The following is an 18354-nucleotide window of genomic DNA, read 5'->3' as shown; positions in this document are numbered from 1 at the left end:
TCTAGTCACCTAAGCAACTTTTTGAGTTATTAGCGGTTTGAAAGTTAAGTCATCACGAACAATTACTATGGTTACCATTTATTTATAAGATCAAAAAATAGATTTTTTATTGTTTTCAGATTATTTAATTCAATGTTAAGTCATAGTAGGTACTTTGTGAGCCTACATTTTGAGATTAAAATCTTAATTTTAAAAAAGGTGACTAGGCATGTTCTTTCCGTGGACCCTTCATTTTAGAATGATGACTTCTCCTCCCCATTCGAGGTGTCAGATTTATGCACACAGTGGTGTTATTTATCAATGAGGACTATCGTGTATGAATTCGCCGCTAGAGGCGCTAGTGTAGCAAGAAGTCTCCGAAATGTCAAATGTCACTGTTTTTGGGTGAGCTACGCGGGTTTATTTGTAATTAGAATAATTTTGTGAATATTTTGCAATACCTGAAATTAATTATGGCAAATATGCGTTCCGGGGCAATTAATGATTGTGTTTTGAGACAGTTTTGTCTTTCGGAAACCTTTGTCCTCCCTTTTTTCCGCACAAAAGGACCACGCAACATTGTGGCATGCTCGATATTTTTATGGTACAGTTTTAAGGTATTAAATATGATTTAAATGTAAATTTAGTTTTCAAGCCTGTAATAACAAACTAACCATTATACTTTAGGCAGGACCTTTGTCTACAGTGGCGCCAACTGGTGAACGCAAAAACGGTTAGCCCTCATTGCATAAAATATCTCGTTGGTAGAAATAGGTACTATCTAACTTATAAAACCACCCCCGACTTCCGTGCCGAAAAACCTAGTTCTTTACATCCTGTAAGTAAGGACTTCGCTTTATAGGCCTTCGTTTATAAGACTTCAGTTTTAATCGTGTGACTCAAGACTATATTCTATGTTTTCTAACATGATTCAAATGACAGATGCCAAACTGACGGTAACTATACTCCATTTATTTTACCATTTCAAACATTTTTAAATGAAACAACGAATCTATTTTAAATTGTGTTAACTTCTATAATAAAAACATAATAAATACCCCTAATAAATGTACATGAAGGTTTTTTTTTTGTTTATTTGTTTACACTCTTTATTGTACAAAAAGGAAGAACAAAAACGTTACAGAAAAAAAGTAGTGTTAAGTACAAAGGCGCACTTATCCCTGAAGGGATCTCTGCCCGTCAACCTTTGAGTGGTAGAGAAGAGCAATAAAAAAAAAGGATCGACAAATAGAGCAAAACATTTCAATAAATATAAATGCATTTAAGAAAGAAAGAAAGGGTTATTTTGGCTCCATAAGTACCACCTAAAACTAAAACTATGTTACTTGGTGACACGGCAGGATACCAAAAAGGATCATTTGTATTCGAAATAACGAGAAATGTGTGTTACAATTTGACCTTCTATTACGCAAACTATCAATACTTTTGCATGTACCTAGTGCTAAAAGTGGGAATAGCATTATTTGTTGGTTTAATGGCGTAACGTTACGCTATAGAAATTAGTCTTATTTGAATTTTAATATATAATTTATTCAACACTTGGAGTGTCACTTTCCGACTCTGACAACCATCTTGCAAATTAATAATAAGTTCGTTTATTTTACCGCTTTTATTTTTACCGATAACCCTCATTGAAACAACATTGTACAGGCGTACATTAAAGAAAGTAATTTAATAGAACACAGAGCCTGCGCAATAACTTAACAATTTGTTAGCGAATTGAGGTCAAATATTTGAACAATCAGCAGTTTTAAATGTGATTTCATTTTTTAAAGCATTATATCTCAGTTGGAAAAAATAAAAAAATGTTACCGCCTCACAAAGTTACATAAACATCATGTGTCATTTGAATCATGTTAGAATAGAACAAAATTAAATGGAGTTAGTTATGAAGGGTGTAACTATAGTCTAAGTTTCGTATGTAGTTGCGAGGCGTCGGATAAAAGATTAGTCTTCTTAGAGCGCGAGCCATACAGTACAGAAGAAACGTGGGACGGGGGCGCGGCGCGGACGGAGCGGACAAGGGGCGAGGGTCTCGTCTCCTCATATCTTGGCTGCTTTGGGTCGCGATGTTTCTAGACATGTGTGAAAACTGTTTCAAGGGGAAACGCGACTGCGATGCGCCCCCTGTCCACGTCTCTTGTGTGTCTTAGGCACTTGTCCCACCGCCGACGATGAGCGAGAAGCGAGCAGAGCGAGTAACTAGAAACGTGTGGGCGAGCAGCGAAAAGCGAGTGTTCGAGCACGACGGGCGATTACTCGCTCCACTCGCTCGAGCCGGGCGGCCGCCAAGCTAACAGCGCTGAGCGAGTATCGCTGAGCTAGTTTTATTGCTCAGCGAGTTTTATAGCTCTTGTCGCTGCGACAAAAGATGTAAGAGCGAGTTCTCGCCGGCAGCGATCAACTATTAATATATATGTCTCTTTTACTCACACAGGATCTTATATCTTTTGTTCGTTTCTTGAGCGAGAAAATAGTCGATAGCCAATCGTTTCCTCGCCGGCGGTGAGACAACTGCCTTACGCCTTATCTGCCCCAAATGAACGAGATCTGGCGCATACTGTTTGTTGTAGACAAAGGCTGTATGTAAAAGAATTTCTCCACCATCTAAATTCGTCTGTTCAGCCAAATTACTTCATCGTGTAAACTGCAATTAACAAACGTCGCAAGAAAAAGGTTTCTCGTCTGTGTGAATTCGTTTATAACTAGTCAACGTCACAAAAACAAAAGTTTATCGCTCGTATGAATTTGTTTAGACGCAGATAACATACTTCTGCGTTTAAACTTTAACTTAAAACCGTCAGAAGAAAACTGTTTCTCGTCTGAGTGAGTAAGTTTATACGCAGACAAAATACATCTTCGCGAAAACTTCAACTTAAAACTGTTACAAGGATACGGTTTCTCGCCCGAGTGAATTCGTCTATGCGCAACCAAACTACTTTTTTGCGTGAACTGCGACTTACAAACGTCACATGAAAACGGTTTCTCACCTGTGTGAGTTTGGAGATGAGCAGCCAAACTATCTTTACGCGTGAAATGTAATTTACAAATGTCACAAGCGAATGGTTTCTCATCCGTGTGAGTTCGTTTATGAGCAGCCAAACTACTACTATTTTGCGTGAACTGCGACTTATAAATGTCACAAGAAAATGGTTTCTCACCTGTGTGAATTCGGATATGAGGAGCCAAACTATCTTTACGCGTGAACTGCAATTTACAAATGTCACAAGCGAATGATTTCTCATTCGTGTGAGTTTGTGGATGCGCAGCCAAACCATCTTTACGCGTGAAATGCCACTTACAAACGTCACAAGAAAACGGTATTTCTTCTGTGTGAGTTCGTAGATGCGCAACCAAGCTATCTTTATGCGTGAACTGCGACTTACAAACGTCACAAGCGAATGGTTTCTCGTCCGTGTGAGTTCGTAGATGCGCAACCAAACTATCTTTATGCGTGAACTGCGACTTACAAACGTCACAAGAAAGCGGTATTTCTTCTGTGTGAGTTCGTTTATGCGCAGCCAAACTCTTCATATGCTCGAACTGCAACTTACAAACGTCACAAGCGAATGGTTTCTCGCCTGTGTGAATTCGTCTATGCCTAATCAAATTACCTTTGCTCGCAAATCGAGACCTACAAACATCACAAGGAAAATGTTTGTCGCCTATGTGAGTTCGTCTATGCACAACCAAACTACTCCTTTGCGCGAATTGTGACTCACAAACGTCACAAGCGAATCGTTTCTCGTCCGTGTGAGTTCGGAGATGCGCAACCAAATTATCTTTACGCGTGAACTGTGACTTACAAACGTCACAACAAAAAGGTTTTTTGCCCGTGTGAGTTCGTCTATGCGAAGCCAAAGTAGCTCTTTGTGTAAACCGCGACTTACAAACGTCACAAGAAAAAGGTTTTTCGCCCGTGTGAATTCGTCTATGTTTAGTCAAATCACCTTTTCGCACAAACCAAGACCTACAAAAGTCACAAGAAAAAAGTTTCTCGCCTGTGTGAATTCTTCTGTGCACAGTCAAGTTACTTCTTTCCGCAAACCGAGACCTACAAACGTCACCAGAAAAAGGTTTATCGCCTGTGTGAGTCCGTATGTGTCTAATTAAATTACTCTTCAGTGAAAATGTTTTGCTACATACATCGCAACAGAACAAGTTTTTAATTGTGTTTGAAACAATATAACAAGAAAAGGGTTTTTCGCCTGTGCGAATCAATTTATGTTCAGTTAAAGTACTAGAATATACCATTTTTTTGTTACAAATATCACATAAGTAACACTTTTTTCCTGTGTGGGATCTGTTTCGGGCAGTTAAGCTTTTCCGTGTAGTGAACCATTTCTTACATATGTTACATTTGTACAATTTTAGCTTGGTACTGACATTGTGAATGTGTTTAGTAATATGTTTAATCAAGTCTTTTTTTCGAGTAAACATATTTGAACATGTATCACACTGGAGTAGACTTGGTTTCTCACCTGTGTGAGAAGCTAAAACTGATCGATTTCTACATTGTGTGTTGTAAATAGTGTTATAATCGTGTGTTTCTTCTGTGTTGACAGTTAAAGTATCATCAGTCAAATCTTGTGACAATAGTTCACTACCTGGTTTTACATGTGTAGCTAAGTGCTTTACTAAATGCCTTTTCTGCAGATATTGTTTGGTACAATCATCACGTTGAAAATACGTTTTAACAGGTTCATCACAGCCCTGATCCTTTAAACTAGTTTCTTCTACGGAATCTTTGCAACTGTGAATTTTAAGGCTTGATTTAGAATCAAAAGTTATGAGACAAGTTGCGCATGTCAGGTCTTCTATAAGGATGCGTTCGAGCCTCACAGAATAGCTGCTAAGTTCGAACTTTTGGTTGTGGCTCATGTTGCAGCGAGGTCCCTCCCCGGGGCGGGTGTGGGTGCACTCGGGCGCGGCCTCAGCTCTACCTGCTGGCTTCAACTTGCAAGGTTTCTCGTCTGTTCTGTTCAGTGCACCTGGAAGATAATGTTTAAGAAATTTTCATTGCTTGATCGGTGGGACACACAAAGAACCTAACAAGACATACTCATACTCTTTTATTGGTAATATCATTATTACATGTCATTTACATACATAACCCTATGTTCAGAAAGAGAATATAACTGCATTTTTTTTTTAATTCCTTATTTATTGTGGAACTTTGATCAAAGAATGAATTGGTTACTTCCCAAAAGCTTTAACTATAAAAAACATATAACAACCATGCGATGTAAATGAGCATACACTCGAGCCAAGAGAGACAATATCCTCAAAGTCATACCACTGGAACTCCTGCCATAGACCACCAAACCTGCACATGGATTCTCTAAAAAATACGCAATATGATTCCAACAAAAAGATAATACATAAAGATTGGTTTTTGGAGTCTTTTTGTATTTTTTATTTCAACTCTAAATTTTGTTACTTTTACGGTCATCCCGCTAGTATCGCTGCTTAGATATGTGGTGCATAGGAGAAATTTGTGTCTGTACTCCTGTCCAGTGGTGGTGTAGCGGTATAGCACGCAGCACGGAATGCTGAGGCCCTGGGTTCGATTCCGAGCGCTGGTCTCTTTTTCTGGTTTTTCTGTGCATCTATGTTTTAGTTTGTATTTTCGATATAGTGATAATATAATAGACGGACAGACATATTGTAACCTACTTAATTACATCCATATTTGTATATAGTCAAGCTTACTTTGCTGGTGACACTTCAGTGGACTGGGCAAGTCGCGGGAACGTCTCTTGCGTTTCTTTCCCCTGTGCCACAAGGCACTGGCACTGGGGTCAGATTGCATGCTCTTCCAAGGCTTGCAACAGCATATCACCAGCAGATCCAGATCAGGCAGGTGCTGACCTCCTTCTGGAAGTCGCTCCAGCCTGACAAAACAGCTCCGGAGCTCATACTTCTGCTCGGTGCTCCTGTTCCAGCAAGGATCATCCCAAGGGCAGGTGTTGGTGCAGTCGGGTGCGTCGGAACTGCCTTCTAGCTTTGCCCAGCATGGACCGTCCTCCATTCTACATACAGCATCTGTAAAAAATATTTTATTCATGACTGCAATCTCACCAAATGTGTTGTTTATTGTCATTTCTACGGTGTCCTAATATTTTTAACATTGCAATTTCACGTACAAAATAGGAGCACAAAGATGTTGTGTTTGGCAACATTAAGGGTCTGCTAGGCTTCCTCCAGAAGCTAGGCTGGCATTAATAGTGCCTGCAGGCAACCACGCAAAATATGCGCACACAGACGGAGAACAACCTGCTTCCACCTTTTATAGATATCGGATTGCAGAGAACAACTCAACTATACCCCAGGGTTTTTGGTGCAAGAATATTTGATAGTAGCCAAAGAGTAAAAATTGACTGAAAACTGAAAGTACTTATTATACCATTAATCAATTTTCTATGTATTGAATAATTAATTGAACAAAGAATTGAACAATTCATACTTCTGTACTGTTATATTTAAACCTCCTGAGGCCCAATGTAAAATTTCTGTTTTCACAATTTGAACAGAACGATAATCAAGTAAAGTTCAAATTTTTAATCATGGGATCAAGGAATTATAAATATACTAGATGATAACCCGGCTTCGCTCGGGTAAAATGTGCTCATAATAATATGTTTAAAAAAAATTTTTTACCAGTGTAAAGACTGTCGTACTTATCGAAAAATCTGACGTATATTCCCAGCCTTAATATTATAACAAACACTTTCACAGCTAACCTACGTATCGGTATTTCACTATATAGTAGATATTTCTCCTAAATCTTATTTGCCCAAATAACTATGATGTCACTGTCTCATAATCAAAGAAATTAGACCTAAAGGGCCCCATATACGGTACGATTCGTCTGTGCGATCGATCTGATGAAAATCGACGAATCGTACCGTGTGTGGGGCCCTTAAGAGGTCACAATGGAGAACGAAATGCAAACCTGTGACACCTGTGACACGTGATGACGTGACACTACCGCCACTTTGGTGATGACTTTGACATGTTTACTTCGCAACGCCATTATATACTTAGTAATTTATTCAAGTTTATATTGAAAATACTCGATAATCCTAATTTTCCGTCTACAAGTTGTCGACTCGGATTGACTAATTTTTTACGCTCTTCAATTTGATGTGCATTTCGTTCGAGGCTACCGTAGACCGGTACGAAATTATTAATATAAGGTAATAATAATGCAATTTCGAGTTTAGCACACTTAAAATAATGATTGATTTATATTATTAACCAAAAATAGACCTATGGTTGTGAACTCTTTGCACAACAATCAATTAATTCAAGAGTTATAGCTACTGACATGGCAAGATCATACATTCAGCGGTTTATAATAAATAATAATAATAATAACTTTATTTTACCAACAACAACAAAACATTTTTCAAAACAGTAAGTATATTTTTTACTCCGCTCTTACCTTAAAGGCCGGCAACGCACTTGTGACTCTTCTGGTGTTGCAGGTGTCCATCGGCGACGGTAATCGCTTACCATCAGGCGATCCGCCTGCTCGTTTGCCCCCTATACCATAAAAGAAAAGGTACATATGTTGTAGGTTTATACTTCGAGTATTAATGATGTCCTTTACTCCCTGTACTAGTTATAAACTGTATTACGGTGAAGTAAGATTCGTCATACTTACTCGTGAAGTCAAATTAGACATGTACTACAACTTTGAGGGTATAACCGTGCAGCAGTACAAATGAAAATCTTAATATATGCAAAAATCAGACATGCATTTTAGATACTATCTAAACAAAACATAACACGTAGCAGCTACATAATATCTTAAAAATTAAACAATACTGTATATCAAGTTGTATGAGGTTCGAAATGGATATGTAACAAAAAATGCCACTTCATAGCTTAATTGTTAAAAATTTACAGAGACTATTTACACCACTCTTATTCCCAAAAAACACTTGTTTACCGCAAGAAAAATCCTACTCCTGGCAGGTGCTATTCTAATAATAGTTTATTTACTGCACTCAGTCAAATTATTTTCATTTTTCTCTCACAATGAGTGGTTATACAGTAGGCATAATAATGTTGTTTTTCCATTCTAACCTATCTGTATATCTCTACTGTTACTCAAATCATTCCAACACCAAAACCCTGGGCTATGCTTACATGAAAAAGCTGTTCAATATTACAAGAAAGTCAAACAAACATACAACAGTCCTGCTTGGACTACTATCATAACCTTAGTAAATTAGAAAGAAAGAAGATAGAAAGAAAAAGTTTATTCGGCAATATACATTAGCTTGTAGGTAACATACATCAGGTACATAACTTACTGTTTAAGTAAAGTAAACTTACAGCTAGCCGTCAGGGCTGGCAGCTCAGCAATGCTGAGGTACAGAACCACAGCGCTGATTTTCAGCTGCATTATGTTAAAGAAAGAAAGAAAGAAAGAAAATACATTTATTCACAACACAAGCAAGACACAACAATAGTATTAAGTACAAATAGACAACATGTAGAAAGAAGTATGCGTCATTGCGGTTGTGAATCGGACACTGGCTCAGCATAATGCTGAAGCGTTAATAATAAACACCCCAGCGCTGACTTTCAGCCAGCACCGTTGGTGACCCTCGGACCGCTACAAAGATATACTACACAGTTTTATTACTATACATAAGACTACATAAATAGATAATAGATGATGTTAAAACTTCAAAAATATTAATTATTTGCATCAATAAGTCACAAAATTTACTTTGCAATGAAAACGCGACGTCCTGCTGCTGCACCGTTTCAGGTCCAATGACTATTTCATCCTTGATCTCGTGGTCGGCGTACAAGCCTTCTGCCACGGCCGCCTCGCTCACGCCGCACTCGCCCCACTCGGGCTCCTCCTTCACAGGCTCGGACTCTGCAGTCGGGCTGTTCGCCCAATCTGACTGTTCCGTGGAAACAAAACTGCAGCAATCGGCTGACTCCATGATCACAACACAACTATTAACACGTGAAATACACTGATTTTTTACGTAAAAACTAACCTAGAGAACCGTTCTGAATATTGTTATTCTAAGTATTTTGTTTTGTTTGCAATACAATGCGCTTGCACATAATATTCACTCACATGGGGTAACTGACTGACACTGACATTCTTTCCCGGCCCGGATAATACCGGGATGGAAATACCGACTCTGTTTTTCGTGTACACGCCCATAGAAGCTCCTGTCAGTTTCTATGGGCGTGTACACAAAAAACAGAGCCAGTATTTCCAAGTCGGTTTTATCCGGGTCGGGAAAGAGTGTCACCCTTCACATGTCAAGCGTCGCACACGCACAGTGTTGCCATATCCTCAACCAAGAAATCTGTATTGTAGTCTAAAAATCTGTATAAAATCTAACGTTTCTGCAGGGCTGCGGCAGGGGGGCTGCTACTACGAAACTCGAAGTTCGTGTCGTGCGGTCCCTCTGACAATTATACTATTTAATACGAGAGCGAGAAAGTTGGCGGAGAAACGCACAGATTGGCGCGGACGTGTATTGGAGAGTCGCAAGCATTGCGATGAGGCCTGGCTCAAGGCACTTGCTGAGAAGAGACAGAAACGACACCAAGGCGGTTCTGCATCAACATCCGCAGACTTCTCTTGTCTGGCCTGTGGGCGAACATGTCGCTCTCGCATCGGTTTAGTCAGCCACCAAAGACGTTGTGCACGCACAGGCAACACGCCAAAATTCGTCTGGAACGGGCTACTACGAAACTAGAAACTTGAAGTTCGTGTCGTTCGGTCCCTTTGACACTTGTACTACTATTTAATACGAGAGCGAGAGGGACGATACGACACGAACTTCGAGTTTCGTAGTAGCCCTGCAGACGCGTAGGCCTGATGATGAGTAGCCTGCGCAAAATAGGGTTCCGTAGTCATTACGAAAAAATTAAGTAATATTTTTCTAAGGATTTCGTATTTCATACGGAATCTTTTTTAGGGTTCCGGAGCCAAAATGGCAAAAACGGAACCCTTATAGTTTCGCCATGTCTGTCTGTCTGTCTGTCTGTCTGTGCGTCCGCGGCTTTGCTCAGGGACTATCAATGCTAGAAAGCTGTAATTTTGCACGGATTTATAAGTAAACTATGCCGACAAAATGGTACAATTAAAAATTCGGGTACCTCCCATAGACGTAAAGTGGGGGTGATTTTTTTTTCTCATCCAACCCTATAGTGTGGGGTATCATTAGATAGGTCTTTTAAAACCATTATGGGGTTGCTGAGACGATTTTTCGACTCAGTGATTACTTTGCGAAATATTCAACTTTAAAGTACAAATCTTCATTAAAATCGAGCGTCCCCCCTCTAATCAATACCTTTTATAGATATTGGATTGCAGAGAACAATTCAACTATACCCCAGGGTTTTTGGTGCAAGAATATTTGATAGTAGCCAAAGAGTAAAAATTGACTGAAAACTGAAAGTACTTATTATACCATTAATCAATTTTCTATGTATTGAATAATTAATTGAACAAAGAATTGAACAATTCATACTTATGTACTGTTATATTTAAACCTCCTGAGGCCCAATGTAAAATTTCTGTTTTGAACAATTTGAACAGAACGATAATCAAGTAAAGTTCAAATTTTAATCATGGGATCTAGGAATTATAATATATAAGATAATAATATATTTATAATTCCTACCCCTATTTATATTCCTACCCCCCCACGACCCCTTGGCTAAACAAACGGACCGATCCTTAAACATCTACAAGAAGGGCCCCTCGTCCTCGGGGTCTGGGGGCTCAATGGCAGCTTTGGCCCTGCCTGCCAGCTCTACTTCTTTGGCTTGGCGGATTTTGGCCCTGATCCTGAGCAAAGCCGACTCCGAGCGCGAGCATTTGTCGTCTCTCCAGGTCTACCTCCCGAGGGCGTGGAAGCCGCTCCTAGGCTCCTCGCTGCTCACCCTGACTACGGAATCATCAAGAGCTTCCTGTTCATTCGCCCCAAAACTAGCTAAACACTCAGTGGGAGGCGATCCGCCGACAGGGTCGCCGGTGAATTGCGGCCGTGAAACCATTTCCACCACCCGGTCCCCATCCAACTCGGAGCACCTGCGGGCCCTCCAGCCCCCCGCACAGCCTCCCCCCTCACACAAAGGCACCCCCGACCCCACTCCCCGCCCAACCTCCTGCGCATGAGTACGCGCATCCGTCCTCTTTTCCCGATCCGAGGCCCTCCCCACCCTCCGATCTTTAAGGCTAAACCCTTCCGCGGCTGCCCTCCCGCCGACTTCGCCTTCTTGGGTCCCGCTCCCCCGGGCCCCACTGATCCCTGGCTGAGAAAATTAGGTGTCGCTGTCGTTCAAATGCAGGCGCTAGACGGTGTGTGTGATAAAGAGACCAACGATATCATTCAGTACCTTTCTAACTAAAATGTGGCCGTTTTCAATAATCCACATTGGGAAGTACCTACTTATAAACGTAGTGTTTATATGCTCTTTGCCTTTAAAGGTCGTTTAGTAACTCAATTTTGCAAAATTTCGAGTTAGGTCACTTTCGTTCTCAACATGCGATATAACCGTTTTTTTTTATTAATAGCTTCTGTCCAATGGGGCAAACAGCCAGAATAGCGGGTGTACAGTCACGAGCATTAATATCTGCCACAGCGGAGCGTGCAAAAATATCTGACACGTCCTTCCGGCCTATAAATAGAGTCGTATCAGATATTTATGCACGCTTGTTGTGTCAGATATTGGTGCTAGTGACTGTACCATTATAAATATAAAAATACAACTATAAAAAATACTCAAAATGTACTATTTAGTTCCTACTTTAAAAGTAATCGTATACCACCATTACTTATTACTCAGTTTACGCATTTTTGAGATACATTTTTTATGCGACGTCTTTACGTTACTCCCGGATTGTGTTCGAATCGCTTAACGGTATAGTGCCTATTCAATTATTGGAATTATACCTTTATAGCAGGGTTCGCAAAAGTGGGGTACGCGAACCCCTAGGGGTTCGCCATTCGACGGCAGGGGGTTCGCGACAAGATTTACGTAATGGTCGCGTGATGACTGGCAGGCAAGTGCGGCACACATGGTGGCGCGCGTGCGACTGATTTCGTCGTTCAACAGTCAATTTTATTGTTTTCTTTGGGAGGCTAGAGGTGGGGGGGGGGATTTAATTAGTTAAGGGGTTCGCTGTCACCTGGAAACTTTAACAGGGGTACGTGGAGCCGAAAGTTTGAGAAACCCTGAACTACACCAATCCGTGTGCTTACACAGTGGCACGCACATACTTGCGATTGCGACCAAACTAACAAAACCTTATTACTTAACTTATAACGTCAACACTAGTGTTGCCATTATAATATTGTAGTTACCCTATTAGGTATTGGGTAAAAGCCGCCTATGTAATATACCACCACACTACCTGTCATCTTGCGTATAAATGTTATAGTTAGCTTATTTATGTGTTGTTATGGTATCCATCTACCTATCTATCTGTTTAGATTTGTTGTGTATGTGTATTGTATGTGTTAGTTTTATGTATTCTTGATACAGCTCTGATCTACTGTAAATTGCACCACCTGCTAAAATGTATTCCTTATTTCTGTCCATTGTAAAGGTTGCCTGGAAGAGATCGCTCTGAAGCGATAAGGCCGCCTATTGCTTACCTTAGAAAATCTCTATGTATATACTTGTTTTCTCTGTACTGTTTGCTGTATTGGTGTGCAATAAAGAGTTATTGTATTGTATTGTATTGTATTGTAATATATATTTTTTATTAATTCTATTAAAACGTGAGAAAGTGACACGCAACGTAGTTATTTTGGTTCTTGTAAAAGTTTATCAACGTTTTTTTATTGTAGTAACGGTATCAAAATGTGAAAGTAATTAAAACGTTATTCAACGTAACGATATTTTTGTAGTATCGGGGTACTAAGAATTATTATGGCAACACCGGCCTACGCACACATGTTTATAAAACCGGCCTCACCGGGCGTTTCACCGCGCTCCATCTTTACTTTTTATTTATTTCATCTGAGGGTATCTAATACTCTGGACTAATCCAATGATACCTCATATGTTAAAAACCTTAGAAGGCTGCTTAGAATGCTTAGATGACTAGTAAGAGTTTGTATCCTACATTTTACGAGATTAATTTGTTTTTTTTTCTTTATGTAAGATTATTTCGTAGATAGTGATAAAGAAATAAAAAAAAAACTGAAAAAAGGATAACGTTACGTTGCAACAGAAATGATACACGTTTTGTAATTTAAAACAAAATATTTATTCCTAAAACAATATTTCTATTCATTAAATATTGACGCAGTTATTGATGTTATGTTATAAAACTTGGCGCTGAATCGACAACATAGAACAGTCTAAAAATCGCTTACCAACAAGATTTAGATGTGATGGTAATACTGATTGCTCTCATAGATCCTGAAAAGCCTATATATATAAGCTCTGGTTGAGTTCGAAACGCGTCAGTGTAGTATGGTGGTGGTGATAGATGGGTTTGTGTGATTTGTGTGTGTTCTTACAGTGAGGAGGTGGAGAAAATGCATGAACACGCATATCTTGCATAAACTTAGCTATCGTAAGGTCGCGGGTGAGCAAAGGAATTATTTTAGTTCATTGATATGGACCTCCGCAAAGTAACGCCCGATTATGTCAAATAACTTTTCTAGTAAACGAAACATTCGGGCAAGTAAAAGTTAATACACTGAGTCTAGTTTCCTTTAGTTAGCTCGACAGAAGATTAACTGGCGATGTCTATAACTTCTCGCTAATCTCCTGCTTTCGCTTGTGCAATCGTAAATGTCCAACCAAGGTCGACCTTTGCCTAAACTTTTTGCTACACAAATCGCAATTATACGGCTTCTCATCTGCGTGTATCCTTCTATGGTTGGTCAACGTATTTTTGTGCGCAAACTGCTTTTTACACACATCGCAAGTATACAGTTTCTCACCCGTGTGAATACGTATGTGTGCAGTCAACGCCGTGTCATGCCTAAACCTTTTGTTACACACATCGCAACTATACGGTTTCTCGCCCGTGTGACGTCTTATATGAATATGCAGTTGTCGTTTCCCTGTAAACCGTTGGTCACACATATCACAACCATACGGCCGCTCACCCGTGTGCAATCGTAAATGCTGTTTCAAATTGGATTTCTGCCGAAACTGTTTCTTACACACATCGCAAGTATACTGTTTCACATCGGAGTGTATTGGCATATGTTTTGTCAGTGTACATTTACCTCTGAACTTTTTGTTACATATATCACAACTGTACGGTTTCTCACCCGTGTGTTTTCGTAGGTGTATCGTCAAGTTCGATTGATGTGTGAACTGTTGGTGACATATATCACAACTATAGGGTTTCTCATCTGTGTGTAACAGTACATGCCGAGACAGCTTAGATTTTTCTCTAAAGCTTTTGCTACACACATTGCAACGATACGGCATTTCACCAGTGTGTATCCGTAGGTGTACTTTTAGGTGTGATTGTCGCGTAAACTTTTGGTGACATATGTCACAACTGTAGGGCTTCTCATCTGTGTGTAACCGTACATGCCGCGCCATTTTAGATTTATCTCTAAAACGTTCGCCGCATAAATCACAACCATATGGTTTCTCATCCGAGTGTGTCAGTACATGCCTTGTCAAATGACTCCGTTGTGCAAATTGTTTGCAGCATATTTTACAACTAAAGGGTTTCTCACCCGTGTGTATTCGTAAGTGTGCGTTCAAATGCGACCGTTGTGTGAACTGCTGGTGACATATATCACAACCATGCGGCCTCTCGCCCGTGTGTAATCTTTCGTGCCGAGTCAACATAGTTTTATCTCTAAACCGTTTGCTACATACATCGCAACCATATGGTTTCTCAACCGAGTGCGTCAGTACATGCCTAGTCAACTGACTGCGTTGTGTAAATCGTTTGCAGCATATTTCACAACTGAAGGGTTTCTCACCCGTGTGTATTCTTAGGTGTGCGTTCAAATGCGATTGCTGTGTGAACTGTTGGTGACATATATCACAACCATAGGGGCTGTTACCCATGCCACAAGCATGTGGTTTATCATGTGTGTTTGCTTGTACATTGTTGGGCAAATTTGATTGACTAGAGGCTTGCTTGTCGCTAGGAGGCTGGCAGCTCCCGGTCACTTCCCTGGTTCCGCTGTTCTCTATACCTGAGTGCTCCAGCTGCAACTTGGAAGGTGTCAGACTATGATTGAGCTCAGAATCACGGCTCATATAAAATGGCGTGGTAATGTCCTGGTTTCCCGCTGGAAGTCGCTCCAGTCTGACAAAACTGCTCTTGAGCCGGTGCTGCTGCTCGGTGCACCTGATGCAGCATGGGCCATCCTTGAGCCAGGTGTGGGTGCACTCGGATGCGGTGATCGCTCCAGCTGCTGCCTCTGGTTCGTGTTTGATCTCATATTCGATATTTAGCACATCTGAAAAAGATTTAATACTTAGGCTTGGAACACAAAGGGGCTGTTTCACCAACCATTGATAAAGTTTATTAGACAGATAAATATGTGATGCCGTCTTCGTCTATTCGAAAAAAACAAACAGAGATGGCATCACAAAACGGTCTAAAATTTTTTTCCCTAAAATCTTTTGATCAAAATTGTTTGGTATAATATTGTATGGTATACTTTTGCATACATTTCTTTTCCTAGAGCACTTGGTCTATAATTTTTTAGTCTAAAAATTTTATTACTATAATGCTAAATCCATAAAATTGTTAATCTAATTATTATGCAGTCTGATATTCAATGTCCTAAAGTTAAAATACTAACAGAATTTTTATTCCAATTCGACAAATTAGCTTTCATTCGCTGAAGGGAAAAAAACAATTTGTAATATTTTTACGTTTATTGCGAAAATTAAACAAAAGATAAAAGTAGGTAAGTGTATTACATCAAGGGTTGCAACCGCCATCAGGAAATCAAACTTCGAATTATAATTCATTCTATTGTTCAAAATATTACAGCATTATTATTATTATTATCTTTTATACTAGGCACTAAATATTAGGTTAGGTTTTTGGAAAAAAAAATTGATGGATAGGCGAAACAGTAAAGGGGGGACGGGGGGCGCAATAAAGAAAACCCAGGTAACAATAACTGAGCAATCATGTTATCTGGGATTTCTTTATTACAGGGGGCTCCGCCCCCCTCGCTCCCCGACCCCCTTGTGGGGGCTTTACCCCCCCGGCCCCCTTTACTGTTTCGCCTATCCAAGTATCAAATATTTATTATTTTCATAAATTTTTTTAGGACATTGAATATTACACTAAATACAATATGGATTTAGCATTTTAGTAATATAATTTTTAAACTAAACAATTATAGACCAAGTATTCTTGGTCTTTAGGAAAAAAAATATGTATGCAAAAAAGAAGTATGCCATACAATATTATACCAAACAATTTTGATCAAAAAATTTTAGGAAAATAAATTTTAGACCTTGCAAAGGGCACCCGAGTGTAACACATTATCTGAAGGCTTTGAAGCTCCCCATGAGGCAGACATAGTCACATTTAGTGCCGTTTTTAATTTTTTTATGGCTTTTCACCCTTGCTGTTCTAGCAAGATTTATTTTGCCAATAGACATTACACACAAGGAGAGTGATTGGTTTATAATTATAATTTTGATTGTTGTGAAGGAATATTGAGGAAGGTGGCTTTGAACCATGCCTTATTTAAATTAGTTTTAACTTAAAGGAATAGTAACCTGGCATCTGAAAGGCAATGTCCTGCTTTTGCATCAGCTCAGGTTCGACTACTAATTTGTATTTGACATTGTTTTTGGTATACAGGCCTCCTGCCACGGCCGGCGTGGGCGCGGCGTCAGCTTCACTTGTCTTTGCCTCGTGTTGGTTCTCTTCTTTAATATTTAGCACATCTAAAAAAAAAAAATGTGACAGTGGATTACTTAGATTTAAACTGCTGTTACAATACGGTATTTGACAACTCCTGATTTTGCCATATCTTAATATTATTATGAAAATATAGATAAACAGATAATGTTTAGCAAAGAGAAAATTTAAATCGGTTGAAAATTGGATTTATAGTGTTTTATTGAAAAATCTCTGTCTCTTTCTCAAACGCTTTTCTCTATGCAGCAATTATGGCCGTACTGGCGCGATGTCTTTCTCTGTCTAATCTTGAATTTCAAACCTTCATAACTTTGTTATTTGTAAAGGTAGCTTAAAAATTGTTTTTCTATTTGATAACAGGCATTGTGTAGTTTTAATTTATGAAACATATACAAAATAGTCAAATACCGTATTCTTGTCAGACATTCAGGTGCATATGTAGATCATTGTTTTAAATTTTACAGTTATATTCATTTTGTTTTGATTTTGTAATTTAATGTATTTTGTAGCTTAATTTGGTTAAACACAGTGATTCAAAAGACACAAGCTCTCAGTCAGTATTTTTTTATTAAAATAAAAGAGATAAATCTCTTACTTTCTTTCTAATGCTAAAAATAATGAAGTATAATCCAATAACATGTTAACCTTGCATAGATAGTGAACTGTCCTGCTGCTGCATCCGCTCAGGGGCTATTATTAATTCGTCTTTAACTTGGTGTCCGGCGTACAAGCCTTCTGCCGCGGCCGCCTCGCTCACGCCGCACTCGCCCCACTCGGGCTCCTCCTTCACCGTCACAGGCTCGCACTTCGCAGTCACGATGAATAACCGTGTCGACTGTGCGTCGGAAGCTCGGCGGCAGTCGGACGGCTCCATGGCACGAAATCAGAATTTTATGCGGCTGCGGTATTTTTACACAAACCACTGTCAAATAGCTCAACAATGTAGTGTTAAGATTGTAAGTAAAAGCATTTTGTCCACCGTCAACCGAAGTGTAACGAAATTATATTGTTAATTATAACACTATACAAGATCGTTCATCCACCATTACCTCTCATATTTCGTTTTCTAGATTTTTTTTACCGTACAACGGCAAAAACTACTAGACACTGGCAAAATTGTCCTCCGATGGACAGAGCCATATTTTTTTTAAAGAAACAACAACAACACTATACAAAAAATCCAGTAAGAGATGCAATTTTATTTGACAATTTTGACGCCATCGTTTGACTGACAGCAGTGCAGTGACAGCTTACTGACAGACGTCAAAGAATAATTTTGTTTTCTAAATTCTTGCTACGGAAAAGGCAAAAGTCAATAAACAACATACAGCCAGGTCCTTATTATTATAATTTTGCATGAATCTAGTCTTTAAATTATGATTTGTAAAGGCATTCTCATTATCAGTTGTAATAACCGAGTAGCGTCAATTCGTGCTGTAAAGTTATGTGGGGGAGAAGTGATTTCTCTCCAG

At 39.4% G+C, this 18354-nt stretch overlaps 2 protein-coding genes across 6 annotated transcripts; both read right to left on the bottom strand.

Annotated features, from left to right (window-relative positions):
• Positions 1 to 1490: 1490 nt before the first annotated feature.
• On the bottom strand, positions 1491 to 9235 carry LOC141442726 (uncharacterized). Of its 3 annotated transcripts, none has more exons than XM_074107802.1 (3): positions 8747 to 9235; positions 5713 to 6045; positions 1491 to 4991 (listed from the first exon to the last, which is right to left on the bottom strand). In XM_074107802.1, the coding sequence occupies exons 1-3, from the start codon at positions 8970 to 8972 to the stop codon at positions 2716 to 2718; spliced, it is 2835 nt and encodes a 944-aa protein (XP_073963903.1). In that variant the 5' UTR covers positions 8973 to 9235; the 3' UTR covers positions 1491 to 2715. The 3 variants fall into 3 exon arrangements, with proteins under 3 accessions (XP_073963903.1, XP_073963904.1, XP_073963905.1); XM_074107803.1 differs by lacking the exon at positions 8747 to 9235 and adding an exon at positions 7448 to 7533; XM_074107804.1 differs by lacking the exon at positions 1491 to 4991 and adding an exon at positions 7448 to 7548 and having other exon boundaries at positions 5910 to 6045.
• A 4028-nt stretch (positions 9236 to 13263) lies between these two features.
• LOC141442731 (uncharacterized) lies at positions 13264 to 18066 on the bottom strand. 3 transcript variants are annotated; one of them, XM_074107813.1, is made up of 3 exons: positions 17528 to 18066; positions 16738 to 16908; positions 13264 to 15452 (listed from the first exon to the last, which is right to left on the bottom strand). In XM_074107813.1, exons 1-3 carry the CDS (start codon positions 17754 to 17756, stop codon positions 13762 to 13764), a joined length of 2091 nt encoding a protein of 696 aa, XP_073963914.1. In that variant the 5' UTR covers positions 17757 to 18066; the 3' UTR covers positions 13264 to 13761. The 3 variants fall into 3 exon arrangements, with proteins under 3 accessions (XP_073963914.1, XP_073963916.1, XP_073963917.1); XM_074107815.1 differs by having other exon boundaries at positions 16825 to 16908; XM_074107816.1 differs by lacking the exon at positions 16738 to 16908.
• Positions 18067 to 18354: the final 288 nt, after the last annotated feature.

This window comes from Choristoneura fumiferana, chromosome 26 (genome assembly GCF_025370935.1).
Source record: "Choristoneura fumiferana chromosome 26, NRCan_CFum_1, whole genome shotgun sequence".
NCBI lineage: Eukaryota > Metazoa > Arthropoda > Insecta > Lepidoptera > Tortricidae > Choristoneura > Choristoneura fumiferana.
Note: the sequence above shows the minus strand (reverse complement) of the source record. Positions and strands in the feature narration are given on the sequence as shown.

Coding starts and splice junctions, on each gene's coding strand:
- LOC141442726 (XM_074107802.1), bottom strand. CDS start 8,972: ATGGAGTCAGCCGATTGCTGCAGTTTTGTTTCCACGGAACAGTCAGAT. Junction 6,046..8,746: donor CGTCGCGTTTTCATTGCAAA/GTAAATTTTGTG, acceptor TATTTTTTACAG/ATGCTGTATGTAGAATGGAG. Junction 4,992..5,712: donor ACTGAAGTGTCACCAGCAAA/GTAAGCTTGACT, acceptor ATTATCTTCCAG/GTGCACTGAACAGAACAGAC.
- LOC141442731 (XM_074107813.1), bottom strand. CDS start 17,756: ATGGAGCCGTCCGACTGCCGCCGAGCTTCCGACGCACAGTCGACACGG. Junction 16,909..17,527: donor CAGTTCACTATCTATGCAAG/GTTAACATGTTA, acceptor TTTTTTTTTTAG/ATGTGCTAAATATTAAAGAA. Junction 15,453..16,737: donor CATTGCCTTTCAGATGCCAG/GTTACTATTCCT, acceptor AATCTTTTTCAG/ATGTGCTAAATATCGAATAT.